At 37.9% G+C, this 17,372-nt stretch overlaps 1 protein-coding gene across 2 annotated transcripts in view; it reads left to right on the forward strand.

Moving 5' to 3' along the window:
- ACTR3 (actin related protein 3) overlaps positions 1–4,573 on the forward strand; it is a 55,455-nt gene extending 50,882 nt beyond the window's left edge. For both annotated transcript variants that reach the window (XM_059927631.1, XM_059927632.1), the window contains exons 11-12: positions 1,795–1,878; positions 3,789–4,573. In XM_059927631.1, coding sequence (XP_059783614.1) covers positions 1,795–1,878; positions 3,789–3,884 — 180 coding nt within the window. In that variant the 3' untranslated portion in view covers positions 3,885–4,573. The remainder of the gene's footprint in view (positions 1–1,794; positions 1,879–3,788) is intronic.
- The last annotated feature ends 12,799 nt before the right edge of the window (positions 4,574–17,372 follow it).

A 17,372-nucleotide genomic window follows, 5' to 3' on the forward strand; every position in this document is an offset into this window, starting at 1 on the left:
CCTGGTTCAAATTTCTCCCATTATTGTTCTTTATAGCAAAAGGAAAAAAATACATTTTTTTTTTTTTTTTCCTGGTTTAGGATTCAATCCAGGATCACATGTTTGAATTCGGTATCATTTCCGTTTAATCTGGAAAAAGTATCCGTGTTTTTTATCTTTTATAATCTTAATATTTTTGAAGAGTACAGGCAACTTATTTTGCAGAATCTTTCTCAGTTTGGGGTTCTCTGATGTTTTATTATGATTAGGTTCAGATTTTGCATTTTTGGCAGTAATACCGCAGAAGTGATGTTGTATTCTTTTTAGTGCATTGTATCACTAGACACGTGATATGATTTGTCCCATATGCTAACTTTGATCACCTGGTTAAGTGTCTGTCAGGTTCCTCTATTATAAAGTTATTTTTTCCTTTGTATTTAATAAGAATCTTATGGGGAGATACTTTCAGACTATGTAACTATCCTGTTTTTCATCAAACTCTCACCCACTGGTTTTAACATCCATTTTTCTTTCCTAAAATAGTCATTACTGTGGTAGCGGCCAAATGGTATTTTGCAAATTCCGTCATTTCTTCTATGTTTTATAGTCTCATTTTACTGTAAGGAAGAGTATTTCCTTCCACCTCGTTCATTCATTCATTAAGTAATATCTATGAACTCCTGATTTCTCAGTTATTCTATAGGCTGTATCATTAATATCATTGTGATATAATATCAACATATCATCATACTATTATTAATTTTGATGTTCAAATTTTCTCAGCTTTGGCCAGTAGGAATCATTCAAAGGTGGTTTTTATTCCTTTTGTTGTGGCCCCAGTATTCTTCAGGTACTTCCTTACTTTCTGGAACAGCAAGATATTGCAGGTTCATCTTGTACTTTCTCTTCTCCAGTCTTGTAATCAGCCATTTTGTTTCAACGTACCCTTGTTCCTTTTAGTGGGGAATGCTATTAAGAAACAAAGTTTTATGCTATACAGAAAATAGATAAGCAAAAAGGATTTACTGTATAGCATGGGGAACTATATTCAATATCTTATAATAACCTCTAATGGAAAATAATCTGAAAAATATATATATATGAATCACTTTGCTGTACACCTGAAACTAACACAATATTGTAAATCAACTATACTTCAATTTAAAAAAAAAAACACCAAGATTTGGACACTAGGTATATTCATTGCTACTGAGGGGTCACTGCATTTAGGCCTTGTTGGCAGTCAGAGCTAGGATGAGTGTGAGTATCCATCTATATCTAGTTGACTCTATTTATATAAATTAAAAACTATGGATTCATACTGATAATGCAAGTTCCAGAACACCATAAGGTTCATTCTAGCCTTCTACCTTCCCGTATTTGTAATGTTCTTCCCTGACAGTAAGAAACCTGGCTTCTATTTTCTATAGTACATTTGTTTGTGCTCAATCCTGGAATACATATATAGTAGTTTCAGAATTATTAATCCATACCACTGTGAGAAATAGACCCACTAACTGAAGTTCAGTGTTTGCTTAGTTTTTTTCTTAGGCCTGAGGACACAGCCATAATATTGTGTTCACAGGTTACCTGCGTTAGTTCCTTTCCCTCACTTCAGTGTGGTTATGTTTTTTAAAAAATAATAAAATTAGCTTAATTTGTTTTTGTTGTATTCTGTTTTGCCGTGTGTACCCCTCCCCCCACATCTTTTAAAGTTTTATTTATTTATTTTTGAGTACGTACATCTAAGGTTAAATGATACAGAAATTGTTGTATGAATTTACCATTGAACTGATCTTACTATGCCTTTTATAGCCAAAACCTATTGATGTACAAGTCATTACACACCACATGCAGCGATATGCAGTTTGGTTTGGAGGGTCCATGCTGGCTTCCACGGTAAGTGAGATGAAGCTTACTTTAAAATTTGATTTTTTTTTAAGATAAAAGAACTTATCAGTACTTATACAATTTAAAAGAACAAGAGGAATTTCTTAAATTTTGATATAATATTGTATAGGGAAGTTACTGAATAGAAATGTACACAGTATTTTAAAAAGTGGAATTCATTTGGATTTTTTTTTTGTTTTTGTTTTTTTTTTGTTTGTTTGTTTGTTTTAGAGTGAGCCTTTAAAGTTTTAAAATTTATCTGTAGGGAAAAATCTTTTAACCCTGTGGTAATACGGATATCAGAAGGTCATTGTTTTTTCTGTGCAAATATTTAAAAGCATTAAGAGTTATGTTTCATCACATAGGAAGTATGATGTTCTAAACTGAATAAAGGGAATTACTAAGATCCCTCTCCCCAAACCAAAACATCTTAAAACCCCTTTAAAAGATATTTTAACATTGTTAGCCTACGAAATAATGGTGCTTTATCCTGTAGTGCACAGAGTATTAAATAAAATGTAAGAACTTTTATCTGAATTATTGAAAACTATACAACCTTGGATTGAAAACCATTTAAAAATAAGAGGTGAAAGTTATTTTCTTCCTTAATTTGAATTGTCTTCAGTTGTGCCGTGTAACCTAGTTGAGTGTGTAACTTTGCCCTTTGAGAACCCTCCTGCACTGTTGGTGGGAATGTAAACTGATACAGCCACTGTGGAGAACAGTATGGAGGTTCCTTAAAAAACTAAAAATAGAACTACCATGTGACCCAGCAATCCCACTACTGGGCATATACCCTGAGAAAACCATAATTCAAAAGGACACATGTACCACAGTGTTCATTGCAGCACTATTTACAATAGCCAGGTCATGGAAGCAACCTAAGTGTCTTATCAACAGATGAATGGATAAAGAAGATGTGGCACATATATACAATGGAATATTACTCAGCCATAAAAAGGAACAAAACTGAGTTATTTGTAATGAGGTGGATGGACCTAGAGTCTGTCATACAGAGCGAAATAAGTCAGAAAAGAGGAAAACAAATACCAGATGCTAACGCACATATATGGAATCTAAAAAAAAATGGTACTGACGAAACCTAGTGGCAAAGCAGGAATAAAGATGCAGAAGTAGAGAACAGACTTGAGGACACAGAGGGGGAAGGGTAAGCTGGGACGAAGTGAGAGAGCGGCATGGACATATATACACTGCCAAATGTAAAATGCATGGCTAGTGGGAAGCTGCTGCATAGCACAGGGAGATCAGCTCGGTGCTTTGTGACCACCTAGAGGGGTGGAATAGGGAGGGTGGGAGGGAGGCTCAAGAGGGAGGGGGTATGGGGATATATGTATACGTATAGCTGATTCACTCTGTTATACAGCAGAAACTAACACAACATTGTAAAGCAATTGTACTCCAATAAAGATATAAAAAAGAAAAAAAAAACTTTGCCCTTTGAGAAATGAGATAACAGAGCATGGAATAGTCTCTCCATACCAGAGCATGAGTGAGGAAAACAGGTTAATCTAGAAGTTTTTGTAGCATGACTAGGAGTAGTTTATCTGTAATTTAGATTAATGCTGCTGCTTTTCTTGATTCACTGTACGGTGTGGGAAAGCCTCAACAGAATGGTCTGGGCATTTGAGATTCAACCTTCCATTCCTCAGAATTTCAAAATCCCAGGAGAAACAGGTGTTGAGGAGGGGGATGGAGGGACTCGAGTTAAGTGCTTCTTTTCAGTTTTGGTTATAGACTTAAAGCTGAATTTGAGTCATGGTTGCTAGAATTTCTGAGCTTTGTTCAAGTACCATGAATGGACTAGTAATAAACATTTTAGATTTAACAAATCTATTTCAAAGCATGTGGAAGAGTGGTAAATTTTTGACCTTTACCAAAATATATGTTTTCATTTGCAGCCTGAGTTCTACCAAGTATGCCACACCAAAAAGGATTACGAAGAAATTGGACCTAGCATTTGTCGTCACAATCCAGTGTTTGGAGTCATGTCGTAAAATTGGCTTCATAGTTATTGGGGTTAGGGAGGTGGGGAAGAAATAATCTTTCTGATTACCTGTTTTGTCTGGATGGCTGGTTTTGAGGTTGTAAACCTGACTTGAAGTAGTAAGACCAAACGTAATTATACAGGAATATTTTAATAAGTATATCAACATGCGAATGTAGAGGAGAGCCAAAATGATTAAGTGTTTTTCTTTAGATTGAATATTTGAATCTTACGTGTAACAAAAAGAAGTGGGTTTTAGTTCTTTCTGTGCCCTGCTATTTTGTATATTATTGAATTATCCAAGATTTGATGGGATTTATCGGTATGTAGATAGCTCTATAATGCTTGAATTGTACACTCTGAAGTGTGCAATGCAAGAGCTTGTTTATATTTCATACTTTTTATACTTTGAGGAAAAAAAGTCGAAGAAAAACTAGTATTTGAGGGAAAAAAAGTGACCAAGTAAAGGATAAATACAAAACATAGCCTGTGAGACTTGGCATACACACACACACATGGGATTCCAGTTATTAGGAAGTGCTTCCATACCCTATGCCCCCCAATGGTTTTCTTTGCAAGTGCTTTTGGAACTAAGAAGCTAGTATCTTGGATTAACTGATGCCTGCTAGTGCTTTCTGATTACTCGCATTCTGTTTCTCGCTTTAAAGGAAAAGTAAAGACAAGACTGTTGGACCAGTATTGCAGTTCTGCAGTGTCATTTCTTATTAAAAAATGAATAATTTGATTACCCAAATTGGTATATTTAAAGCCTAACACCATTCTAATAAAGGCATAAATTTCTTTTTAATACTTGTTTCAAGCTCTTTAATCTCTTTATAAGTTAACTAATAAATCTATTTTCTTCAAACCTCTGCAGTAGTTCTTTAAAAATCACAACAGTTGGTTAGCAAGCTGACTTTTTTATGTGCTCTAAACAAATAATTGTGAACTTTTAATATGTTGATGAGTGCTTTCATTTTGATAACTGGATCTCCATTTGGTATTTTCGTTTGTATAACTCATTTGCAGTCTGAAAATTTTTTTAGTGCCAGTCCCTGACATATCATGGAAAGTTAATTTTCATTGCATTTTAAAATATCTGGATCATGAAGAACAAGTGATGAAAATAAATTAAAACTGAATTACCTTTTCTGTTTTTTTTTTTAGAAGCAGTGTCATTCTACTTTGTGTTTATATATTTACATACTTTTTTATTTCTGTTGAGATAGTAGGATTCATTGAAATCTCTATAATGTATATGGTAGAAAATTTCTTATGAACTTGAAATTTTACCAGTTATTTATAGAAGACTAAAACGGGAGATGTTTTATAGGCTTTTAGAACTTAAGCAGTAGTACCAGTGAACACTTGAACTTCATTATCCGTGAAAATAACACACAGGATTAATATATATACCTCTGTCCAAAAGTTGAAGAACAATTTAATTGTTTTTGTTGTTTTTAATATAAAGATAGAATTGGGGAGTAAACTTTAGTTTTTATTTAGAGTGAATCTGGACATTTAAAATTATATTGATCATTTATGTGACTCTTAATTCTTTGGGGGAGTGAAGAACATACTGTATGTCTTGTAGTGGTAATAGTATCAGGGTCAAAGATCTTCTTTTACTTGAAAAAGTATTTCATGAATGTTGTAAAAAAAAAAAACTGTTCAAACAGTACCAAAGAGTACATAGTGAAAGTAGATTTCTTTCCCACACTAGCCTGTCTCATTTTCTCATCATTACACTGTTAGAATGTCTTACGTGTCCTTGTAATTTTCTGTGCATATAGAAATGACTATAGCTCCCTTATTTAACACAAATAGGAGCTTACTATATATGCTGTTTTGCACTTTGTTTTTTCAAAGATCTTTTGATACAGAACTAAATTGATAAGCATTGAAGATTTCATCCTCCTGGCCCAACAAAGTATTATTAGTATTGTCATAAATGTCTTTTCCATCTAGGATGGTTGAATAGTACATAAGCAAGCTTGAAAGACATGTTTACAAAGCTGCAGATTACAGTCTCATGCATACTTTAATAAAGATGTTCTTAACCATTTGATATGAAAATGTGAAGCTCAGAAATTTTGCTTTAAGCTTAAACTTATTTGGGGAAACAGGAAGACTCTAAACTTTTCCTGTATGTTTCCTGATGTATAATATGATAGAAACAGTGCTCTTTATTTCTTTACATCTCTCCTGTCATTATATATCATTTCTTCTTTATATAGCACCTTTGGTTATATATGTGTAGAGGTTGGCCAAGTGAATTAAAATCTGTAACACTGATTTGATGTCAGACTTCATGAGCGTGCTACATTGGAAGAACACTAGACTGAGGCCAGAGGTTGAAATTTTTATTCTGGTTCTACAAATCGATAATACAATTCCTCCAACTTTTTTTGTTGTTATTGTTAAAACATGAAAAATATATTTGTATAATCATGGACATATTGTTTGAGCTTTATGGACCTTAATTCAATTTATAATATAAACGTAGTAGTGTTATCTGGATTTAACAGTGCAGTTTTTATGAGTTGTGAGAATATAACCTAGCCTTTTCAATTAATTCATTTGTGGTAGTAAAGATGTTATCGAAGGTCTCCTTTCTAATAGGCAGGGCTTTGATAATTGGGAAATATTAATGGACAGAAGTAAAATAGATGATGGCTACCTAACTTGATGGCTACTCTTTGGTAAGTACAGCTTCACCCTTAAACATGAGTAAATGGTGTAGACTGCAAGTATCACCCTCTGCATTCGGGTCCCTCAATGCAATTCTTTGGTTTGTCTTCAAAGCTACTTTAACAGATGGAAATAAATTGTTCCTGCAGTTTCTAGAAATATCTTCAGAAATAATAAAATGAACTATAGGGATAATAGGCTATTACGTTCTTTATTCTTCACTTAATTTCTAGAGAAGTCCTAGAGGATATATCTATATAAACAGAAACTTTGTTCTTTCAGATAACCCTAAAGGTGGTACCAGAGTACTTGTAACAATATTGAGGAAATTATTTGTCATGTAAAAATCTTATTTGCATCATTGTAGAGAGTGCTGTTGTTTCTTTAAATGCTGGACTGATCTGTCAGTAATAAAGTCCGGTGTATTTCCGGTTTTCTTACCAGCCCAGCTCTGACTCCTGTGACCTTGTACTTCCTGTTGTTTTGTAATTCATCATCAATAGACTTGAGTACCTTGGATAGCCCTGTGCAGTCTCACCTTTTAACTGTTAGCCCCCAGAATCCCAACTTAGGTTAAATGGGCACTAAATATATTAGCTAACATACTCACAAACCAAAATATGTGCAGACTCTAGGGGTGAAACATTCTCCCATTCATATTGGAATCCTGTGTTTTAGAACATATTTCCGTGTAATACCACTTAGTCTGTATAGTTGGCCAAGGACAGAGTTGTTAGCGAGAAGTTATAAAGAACTTTCACAGCAAGTTCTGAAAGTAAGTACTTTATTTCTGTAATTAGGTCCATACCACACCTAAATTGACCTTAAGCAAGAATGTCTAGATTCTGCTTGTGAGTGTGGAAAGTTTTTAGACTTCAGTGGAAAAGGATTTCTGTTACTCATTGTTAATAACTCCTTAATACCGTAACATGTTCATCCCTCTTCCACATAATTTGTTTTTCAGCGTACCAGAACTTTCTTTATTATAACCTGCTTGGTCCTGATAAAATCTTAACAAAAACAAGTTAAAATCTGTGGTTGTCTTTGGTATTCTCCATGCTATAACCCAGTTTAACTGATGCATTTGGGACCTGGAGTTGAAATAACACCTACTGGAATTCAGAATTGTATTAACATTGCTCCAGTAGTCACAGGAACAGTAAAAAAAGAAAAATAGAGATGAATGATTTAGAAAAAATGGCAACTTAGGGGGAAAAAAAACCTGAAAAAAGAAAATAAGGAAATTAAAAATTAGGAAGAAGAAAGGTATTTTTCTGTTATTTTGATTTAGCAAATAATTATTCTTTACTGTTTTCCAGTGTTCCTTCACTTTTGGTGACTTTTATATATTACATTAAAACTAAGATGCTGAGTCAAAATAGTTTGTTTTATTCAAACACTACAACTCATTTATACTACCTATATAGTGCATCAAGTCTGGGGCTTCTAATCCCAGAGGTATTTCTTGACTACATACTATGGGTCAAGCACTACATGAAGATGAATGAAACATTATGTCCTGAGCTTAGACGCTGATGCATTAGTAAGGATGCTCTCAGAGGAATGGGAAATATTTTGCCCAGAGTTTTAAGAGACATCATCCTAGCTTAGAATTTCTTTTCATAAAGATGGTGGTGGTGGTAGTACTGGTTTTTAGGAAAAAATAACTCAGCTAGGTAAAGGTGAAAGTTATAAAGTGTGGCTACGGTTTAAAATTATTATTTTGTGTGTGCCTGAAATTATTTTTGATAAATGTTACCCAATAATAGTCAAAGTAATTGCACAGTAGGGTCTGTCTTATTCATTTGGTATTTCTAGTGCCTTACATATTTCCTGGCACATTGTAGTGGTTAGGTAAATGTGCTGGATAGATGAGTGAATAAAATCCATTTTTCACTTTGAAATTAAAACTTTGAATTACTTGAGTATACAACTTTTTTCCTTTAAAATTATCTATATCAGAAAACTAAGGCTGAATTTTTGCCTTAAAAATAAAACAGTGAAATTTTACATAAAACAGTGGGGAATTATTTAAGTGATCGTAAATTTTCTGAAGTAGGTCTTCAATAATTCCTTAACTAGGTCTTTGATCATTTTGAAATCTCCGTGGTGTAAATAAATGACCATGTCTCTAAATCATAGCATTGTACAAGGCTAACTGAAATGCCCTGAAATGTTTTGTAACATTCAATGTCAATAGTAGAAACACTACTGATTTCTAGCTCTGGTGTTTTATTGATCAATTTTGATTCTTTTGTCCAAATCCCATTTTAAACCAATTAATTCAGAGGTGATGACTTCAAAATTGCCTCCATTTTCAATGAATAAGAGTCAGTGATGTGGTAGATTGTTAATCTCTTGGAGGTTTATTAGAAAGTTGATACTGGAATTAGAACCATACATTCTTTCTCTTATTGGACGTACATGGTATCTCTCCCAAGCAAATTCTTAAGAATCCACTGTTCAGAGGGTTGGGCAATAAGAAAATCTGAGACTTGTTTTTTGGTGCCATAATGCTTAGCTGGGATGTCACGTACATTCATGAGATGATCGAAGTACTTCACAGGGCAGTTTCTACTGAAATACTACTGGTCTTTCCTGAGACCTTGAAAGAAGAATAAGATTTTGGTAGATGGAGAATAGGTGGGGAAGATGTTTTGGTTATGGAAGCAACGGCCTGTGTGACAGTAGCTGGGGAGGGTCAGCATGTTGTGAATGTGGACAGGCTTGAAGAGTGGGGCGTAACATGGGAAGATGTTTGCTACCCTCAGACATGGAGAGACTTGAAAATTGATGCCTTTAAGGTTGAGATCACACACGCACACAATTGACATCAGTAACATTGTGGAATTTTCAGAGTTTGGTCTAGTTCAACTCATATTTTACAGATGAGAGAACACACTATGTGAGGCCACTTAAGTACTTAGTGGCTGAATAGGACTTGTTCGTGATGATTGTTTTTATGTTTTGTTTATACTGAACAGCATATGGTTTATTAATTTTTTTTTTCAAAATTTATTTGGCAGCATTGCTTAGCCTCTCAGACCCATCCTGTTGGGAGAGCTTATACCAGCATTATTGTGCTAGATGCTGCTGACGAGAGGGAGGTATCAGATGACCTAAATATGTGTCTACCAAGCCATGCATGATGCCCATAGTTACCAGGCTGAAGGGCTGAATGAATAGCAAGAGCCTAAAACTCAGCAAGTCTATTCGAGGCTGAATTGGACGTTATGAGGCAATGATGTTTAAAAAGAAAGAAAGTAAAGGACAGTTGGTACACAGAACAACCATTGGAACCTTAAACTGTCCTGATCTAGGCCAAGTGGCATATCTGAGCTCTTACACATTTTGGCCATGTGTCTCTAAATTTGTGCTAAATTTATGTACCATATTTCCGCTCTCACTGATGATGAAATTTAAATTTGTCAGTGATGTAACTGGATTTTTGTGAATTAGAAAGTACCTCAACTAGTACTTTAAAAACTGGGAAAGCGTTTTTAGGCTACAAGTAAAAGTGAAGTTTGTGATAATGTTATGAAATACAATTCTTGGCACATGGGAAGTGCTCAAATATTTCTTGAAAAATGATCTAGATCAAAAAGGACTTGTGGAAATGGTATTTTTGATTCTGCCACTGTTTTGATTCAGTAATTAAAAAGAATACTTACGATGCAGGCAGGGTGATGTCTGTTTTAAAAATAGGTCACATATTTGGCACAAATTAAAATTCTATTTACACATCCATTTATAGCTGTCTTTTTAACTTCATCCCTTGCAAGATGGGCCATTGAAAAAGTGGTTCAACCCTTATATGCATGTATGTTTTAATAACTTCAAGATCAAGGATCTGCTAATGAGCTCACGTTTGGATTACATTTGAGTTGTATGAATTCACCTGCCACTGATACATCTCAAAAGAAATATGTTTATTTGATCTGAGCAGTACTGTCTTTTCCTATTTCTCTTTCTTCACCTTTATAAAATGGAAGTTGCAACTCTGGACATTATTCCTTAGGGCACTGGAAGGATGAATTAAATGGTTTTAAGTACTCTTCCCACCCCACCCCCAACTCCCCCACCCCCCAACCCCCGCAAGAAGAAAGATACGGCTTCTTAAACCCCAAGTAGAAGACTGTGTTCAATCGTTAGCATTTTAGTATTCTTGAAATTGAAGTAACTAACTTGCTTTTGACCTATTTCACAAAGAAGACAAATGACTTTTTCAGACATTTAACAAGAGATGGAAGAAGTGGGGTGGCTTTTGAGTTTAGTCTTTCAATCCATCCACTAGATGTCTCTCTTTTCTCCATTCATAAATGAATATATTTCAATTAGATTTGCTGCTATCAAGAACAATTTGGATCTGGGTTATAGAAACAACACATTTCACTTTCCCATTTAAAGGATGCCATCTTCAGCAATATACCTTTTTTTTTTTTTTTTTTTTTTAATTTTATTTATTTATTTATGGCTGTGTTGGGACTTCGTTTCTGCGCGAGGGCTTTCTCTAGTTGTGGCAAGCGGGGGCCACTCTTCATCGCGGTGCGCGGGCCTCTCATTATCGCGGCCTCTCTTGTTGCGGACCACAGGCTCCAGACGCGCAGGCTCAGTAGTTGTGGCTCACGGGCCCAGCTGCTCCGCGGCATGTGGGATCCTCGCAGATCAGGACTCGAACCCGTGTGCCCTGCATTGGCAGGCAGACTCTCAACCACTGCGCCACCAGGGAAGCCCCAGCAATATACCTTTGACTTCAGTAAAAACGAAATGTTCCTTAGGCTGTTTCAGTAATGCACAGTGTGATTTATTCTGCAGTATCAATTTGTAACGTTCTATGTGCTAAATACTGTTCAAGATGCAGGAGCATTATAGCAAAACAGAAATGGTGTTCTTTTCTGAGACTTTAAGGGTAGGCTTTGTACAATTTCTCTTCAGTGATGTAAATCATTGGAAAGATGCCAAGTTAATTGCAAAGTCAACAAAGAAATCTAAGATCGGTTTCATCTCAAGTTACAAAGACATGATTTGATAATTGTCTTTAATTCATGCAGATTTGCGACACCCATCAACTTAAGTTCCACATTTGTCTAAGGTTAATATATAAAGGGTAAATGAAGGTTTCTTAACCCAGAAAGAAGTTCAGAACTACCTCCATTTTGCAACATGTGATCAAGAGCTCCTTGAGTGGTGTGTTTTACATATCAAACTGAACCTTAGGTGACAGCATGGATTGGTTTGGCCAGTTGCTGTTTGTATTTTAGCATAGAATTAACCATAGGTGTCCTGATCCTGAGATCCTTGAGCTTTGGCATCGGAGAGGATTGTGATTTCAGTTTTATATTCCAGAGTCTATTTATTCAGGATAAATATACCCTCCTCTGTTCTATAATTTAAATTGGTTATTTCCCACAGAAAATCTCAACTTTTTTTTTTAACTGACCGAAGTCATAAAATTATAACAAGAACCGAGAATTGATGGTGTTCTGAGACCAGGGCTTGTGTGCTGTCCAGTCACCTACATTCTTGGCTAGATCATTTCCCATTCCCAAGCGGCCTTCCTCCTTGGGCCCCTTTATATTCTCAAAATGAGCAGCACCGGCAGAAGGAAGTGGTTAAAGCTCCTTAAGTCAGTGGCCTTGGGCCATCTGAGCCTAAGTAGCAAAGAAATGAAGTTATCCTTTATCAAAGCAGCAAGCATTTTTATTTCCTCTATGTGCTGTTACGTTGTCCTAGAGCTGCCTCATAAAACCTGCAAACTCTTAAAGAGCCACCTTTAAGAATGCCTCCCCCTCCCCCTCCCCTCATCCTTGGGTTAGGATAAGACAGAAAGAAAAGGCTGATTACTGTTCCCATTCATAAAAAGGGCAAGATCTGAAAGATGCCGGTTTGAAAGTATGTCATTCACATGAGCAGGATTTACACAGAAGACTAATCCGAGTCACAGCTGCCTATTTCCTTTGAGAGTTCCTTTCGTAGGTGCAACTTTGCTGAATGGATTCCTATGGAAATCCTGTTAAAGGATTGTTTCTTCCAGCTGAGGAAGAATGGCCTGCTTTCAGTTTTGCAAGTGGGGAGGTCTTTGGGTTGTTGAAGAGCTCCCTGACCTACTGCTTGACTCGACCTAATCTTCGTTTTGCTTGGGCTTGATGTGCCGTTTTGATGAACTTGAAATATTGCTATTTCTTGATAATCAAATTCAGCCCCAAAAATGTTTTTGAGCCTCCATCACGTCGGAGGCACTGTGCTAGGACCTTGGTGGGGATACAGGGCACTTTGTAGTTATAGCTTAACTTGGAGACAGCCCTGAGCATTACTAACGAAATGCAGCACAGTGTGTGTTTCAGGTTGTAATGGCGAGAAAGCAAAAATTAGCTCAGACTGAGAAAATATAAATCTGCATTGCCCTTCATGAGGCACAGATAAAGCCAGCTGCAGAGTTAACAGGAAACAGTATTTCTCCCATGGACATGCCGCAGCTGTAATGTGTCATAACAACTCTCTTCGAGTGACTGCTGCTTTCTTACTCACTGAGAAACTTCGTTTTCTAACTATCATAGACTATCAGAAATTTTGCTATTTGAAATTGTACCAGTAAGATGAAATATCCCCCTTTTATGTAATTCGCTTTGATACGAAAGTTGCCTTGGCTTCTAGATGAGGGACAGGGCTTCAAATAAGGGTTTGGGAACACAGCACTGAACACACCAACTTTTGTTTCCAAGGATACAGAACCCCAGGTCCAGTTTGTTGTCCAAACCTGATGTTCAGCCCTTTACACAGAGCCCTGCCTTGCTCTGAGTCTATCACAATGTTGATTTATTTAAATTTCACCCTTCCACCCAAATTGGTAATTTCCACATTTCCTCCATGTGCAGTACATGTGCAGGTACTTTCATAGCAATGGATATTGTCAGACTATTGACTTTGTCAGACTATTGGTTTGCTTCTGGAAGCCTTAGGCTGATTGGGCTAGGACAGATGTCCACTTTGACAATTCTCAATTTAGCATTAAATCTATGTGTAATGTATTTACATAATACATGTGCTGCATATATCCATGTATCCTGTTTTTTCACTTTTAATGGTTTTGTGTGTAGATAATTTTTCTTCCACAAAGTAATATCTCTTCCTGGAGGGTGGCGTCTGTGCTTAAAATTCCATCTGATTTTTTTTTTTTTCAGTGTCTTGACCAGCATTGTGCATACAGTAGATGTTCAATAAACACTTTCCACAAAGAAGCTTCACATCTTAGCTATTTCTTTGAGACTTTCTCCAAGTTTGAAACCTAACAGATTGTGGTATCCTCTCCTTACAATTCTGTCTCTGCTTAATAAAGTGCAAGTTACCCAGGCAATGAGGCGTGGTGCAGTTGAAGCTTTTTATAGCTCCATCTGTCTGCAGTCACCTAAATGTCAGTGGATAGATGTTATTTGTCAGAATGTGCGGTAAGTGCAAATAAGCCCCCCGTTAGCAGTATCACTAGAGATAAAATAGATGCACAGGAACTCAAAGAGGTGATAAACTGTCAGATTGCACTCTGAGGAAATACAGCATGTCATTGGTAGCTGAAAATGTGCAGAAGTAAATGCACAATTCCTCACTCCAACCTGATTTGTTTTCAAACCTTTGTGTATTTACTTTCGTTCATCCACCACTTTGGTTGAAATAAACCATTAATTAAAAACAGTTCAGGAAAACCACTGACGACATTAATAGATCTCAACACAGTAGCAGCAAAACAGCAGTCTCAATTCACCAAACTGCCTTCCAGGTGGGCCTTGCCCTTTCTGTAGAGGATGGTGGAGAAGCAAAAGTCTCTGGCTCTCGGGGGCCGCTGGGGGATCGCTGATCTTATGTCTAAAGTAATGCTTTTCCTTGAAACTTAGGTATGCAGGGATTCATAAAACCAGCAGAAATAGGAAGTAATAAAGCCTTTTGAGTAACCAGAGAGGATTTGGTAAAAGCCCACACGCTGCATAATCCGTGCTCCTTCCTCGTGGTTGTGCCCCTTAGTTCATGTTTGCCTGACACGCGGTCCTGAAAGCTCTCTGTTCTAGTGTTTGCTCCCTAATGAATGTCAGTGTATTAGATTCTGAGCTAGTGACAAGGGACTTACTTGTGTTCCTGTCCTCACATTCCTCTGGATGAACTAAGTGGTTTGATTAAGCCCGATCACTTCAGTGACGTACACTGGAACGGTTTGATTTTTCCCCACAGAACGCGCATCAAGGAACCAGGAGAGAGTCAGTCCCAATGTGTGCTGTTAACGTTCCTCAGGATCCGCTGTCTTGTGGTCTGGTCGTGTTATGAAAATTGCAGTCTCAAGTCATTTCAAAACCCCTGCCCTTAACCACAGCTCAGATTGGCCAGGGCTGCCCCAGCAACTCGACGCTAAGACGTCCAGGGCCCGAGTTCTCTCCCCTTGCCCCCTTCCCCTGCACCTGCTCCACGAGGGGTGGGAGGTTGGGGAGTTTGCTGTTCTCTCCTTGACGGGTTGCTGCTGCCGATCAGGTTTCTAACCCTACAGATTCATTATGGCCAGGCGGGACTGGCAGGCCAGCCCGGGCTCTGCCGAGGTGGTGAGCCTCCTGGGAGTGCAATGTGCCTTCTGCCTGCAGGCGTCGTGCTCACGGTTCCCCGAAGCTCACTCCTGCTGTGGCAGCCCCGACAAGCGGCAGACCCCACCTCACGCACCTTCCGCGTCGCCGAAGCAGACATCCAACTGGAAGATAAGATGCAGACATCTCCAAACATCAGGAAACATTCTCTTAGAGCCGGTCCCCCAGCCTGGGTGAGAGTCTGGGGAACAAACTGAACACGTCCCTTTCTCCATGCAAAGGAGAGAGAGAAGCCACGTTCTCAAGAAGAAAACTGTGCGAGGTGGTAACCCGCTCCCCGTCTCCAGCTGTCTTTATCCCGTCTTTGTCCCCCCGCAGGCTGACAACCATTGCTTTAGAGACCACTGTCTTATGCGGCTCCTGATGGAGTTTCCTGATGCTGAACCAAACATCTCCAGGATGCTGTTCTCCCTGGCTGGCTCGCTCTCTACACCGAGTGCCCAGTCCTGCCGCCCCCAGCATCACTCCAGCAGTGGGTTTCATCTTCAGGACCACACGTGTTGCCGGAGATGCTCTGACTTGTCTTGAGCTCATCTTCTGATATTTGACGGGAAGAATCTACACACGTCAGCAAGGCCTGAAGGCACCGTGTATGTGAAAGATAATGAAGATTGCCAGTCATGATCCTAAGCCTTGGTTTTGATAATTTTTCCACAGAAAGATTCAATTCTGTTCAATAAATATTAAAAAATTATTGAAAGAAGAAAGTGTTTAAAGGAGTATATTTTTTGCTACCTGGAAAACAACGTTGACAACTAGTTAAAAATATAACTACCAGTTATATATATTACTACCAGTAGTATAACTACTATAATTCCCTGGCAGTCCAGTGGTTAGGACTCTGTGCTTTCACTGCCGAGGGCACAGGTTCAATCCCTGGTTGGGGAACTAAGATCCTGCAAGCTGTGCAGCGTGGCCAAATTAAAAAAAAAAAAAAAAACACAAAATAAAAAACTACTATCTATTGAACACCTACTCTGTGCTAGGCAGTGTTTTAGATACTTCACACTTAATCCTCACAATCATCCCATGAATTGGGCATCACTAGCTCCATTTACAGAGGAGAAAAGTGAAACAGCACAGATGAAAGACTTGACCAAGGTAGAATCCATTTGGATACATGTAACAGAAAAATCCAACTCAAATGGATTAACTAAATAAATAAGAATGTAATCTTGTATTGAAGCAGTCTATAGGTAGGTCGCTCCAGGAATGATTAATCTGATAATCCACTGACCTCATCAGGGACCCTGTTTTCCCTATCTTTCTGCCGTGCCAGTCTCAGCATGGGAGGCTCTGTGTTTGCGCTGTCTCTTCCCATGGTTGACAGTGAATGGTTGCTTTTTCAGGTCTCCTGTCCAGACATAATCACGTCCAGCAGCAGAAGAGACATCTCTTCCTGGATGATCTTTTTTAAGAAGACGGGCAATTTCCTACACGCTTCCCAGAAGAGTTCTCCTTACGTCTCCATGGTCAGAATTACAGCGTATGTCCATGCTAAATTGAGTGGATTTCAGTGTCTGGCTTAGTGAGAGCAAGTGGAAGAGTGTATCTTACTGAGATAAATCGGCTGCTTGGAATGGGTGTGTGTGCACGTGTTGGATTGCTGGATACACAGCTTCCCTCAGAGCAGAGCAGGGATTCATCCCAAAGCCTGGGCTTGTCTCACGCATTCCCCAAACTCACATGTGCATAAACGTTTACTGTGTGTGGCTATTATGAAAAATGTGACTGGAACAGATCCCAATGTTTGAGAGATTTACACTTGTGATTATATTTGGGTTAGGTAAGTATTAACATGTGTTCACTTTCTCTGGATATTGGCCAAATGGTGTGTGGAGCAACTATGGTCTTGAAGAGTGTGACGTCTTAGCAACAGGACAACTTAGCTCCTCTGACCAGTGTTACGGTCTCTTCTTACATAGCATCCCTCTCCCTCTCTCCTGTCTGAGGAGTAGTTGTGGCTAGTGAGTTTGGGAAGGCAGACAGATTGAAGAGGCCCTTGAATTTCAGGCCAACGGATATAGACTTTTGTTTTCTCTAAGGAATATGGAGTCACTGAAGACTTTAGCCAGAAAAAGACATGACCCGCAACTGTGATTTAGGAAGATTAATTTATCAGACTGGATGGGAAGAATTGATTGAGAGAAAAGTCAGAGGTCTTTCCGTTTGTGGGAGGTATGACTCTC

This window comes from Balaenoptera ricei, chromosome 7 (assembly GCF_028023285.1).
Source record: "Balaenoptera ricei isolate mBalRic1 chromosome 7, mBalRic1.hap2, whole genome shotgun sequence".
Lineage (NCBI taxonomy): Eukaryota > Metazoa > Chordata > Mammalia > Artiodactyla > Balaenopteridae > Balaenoptera > Balaenoptera ricei.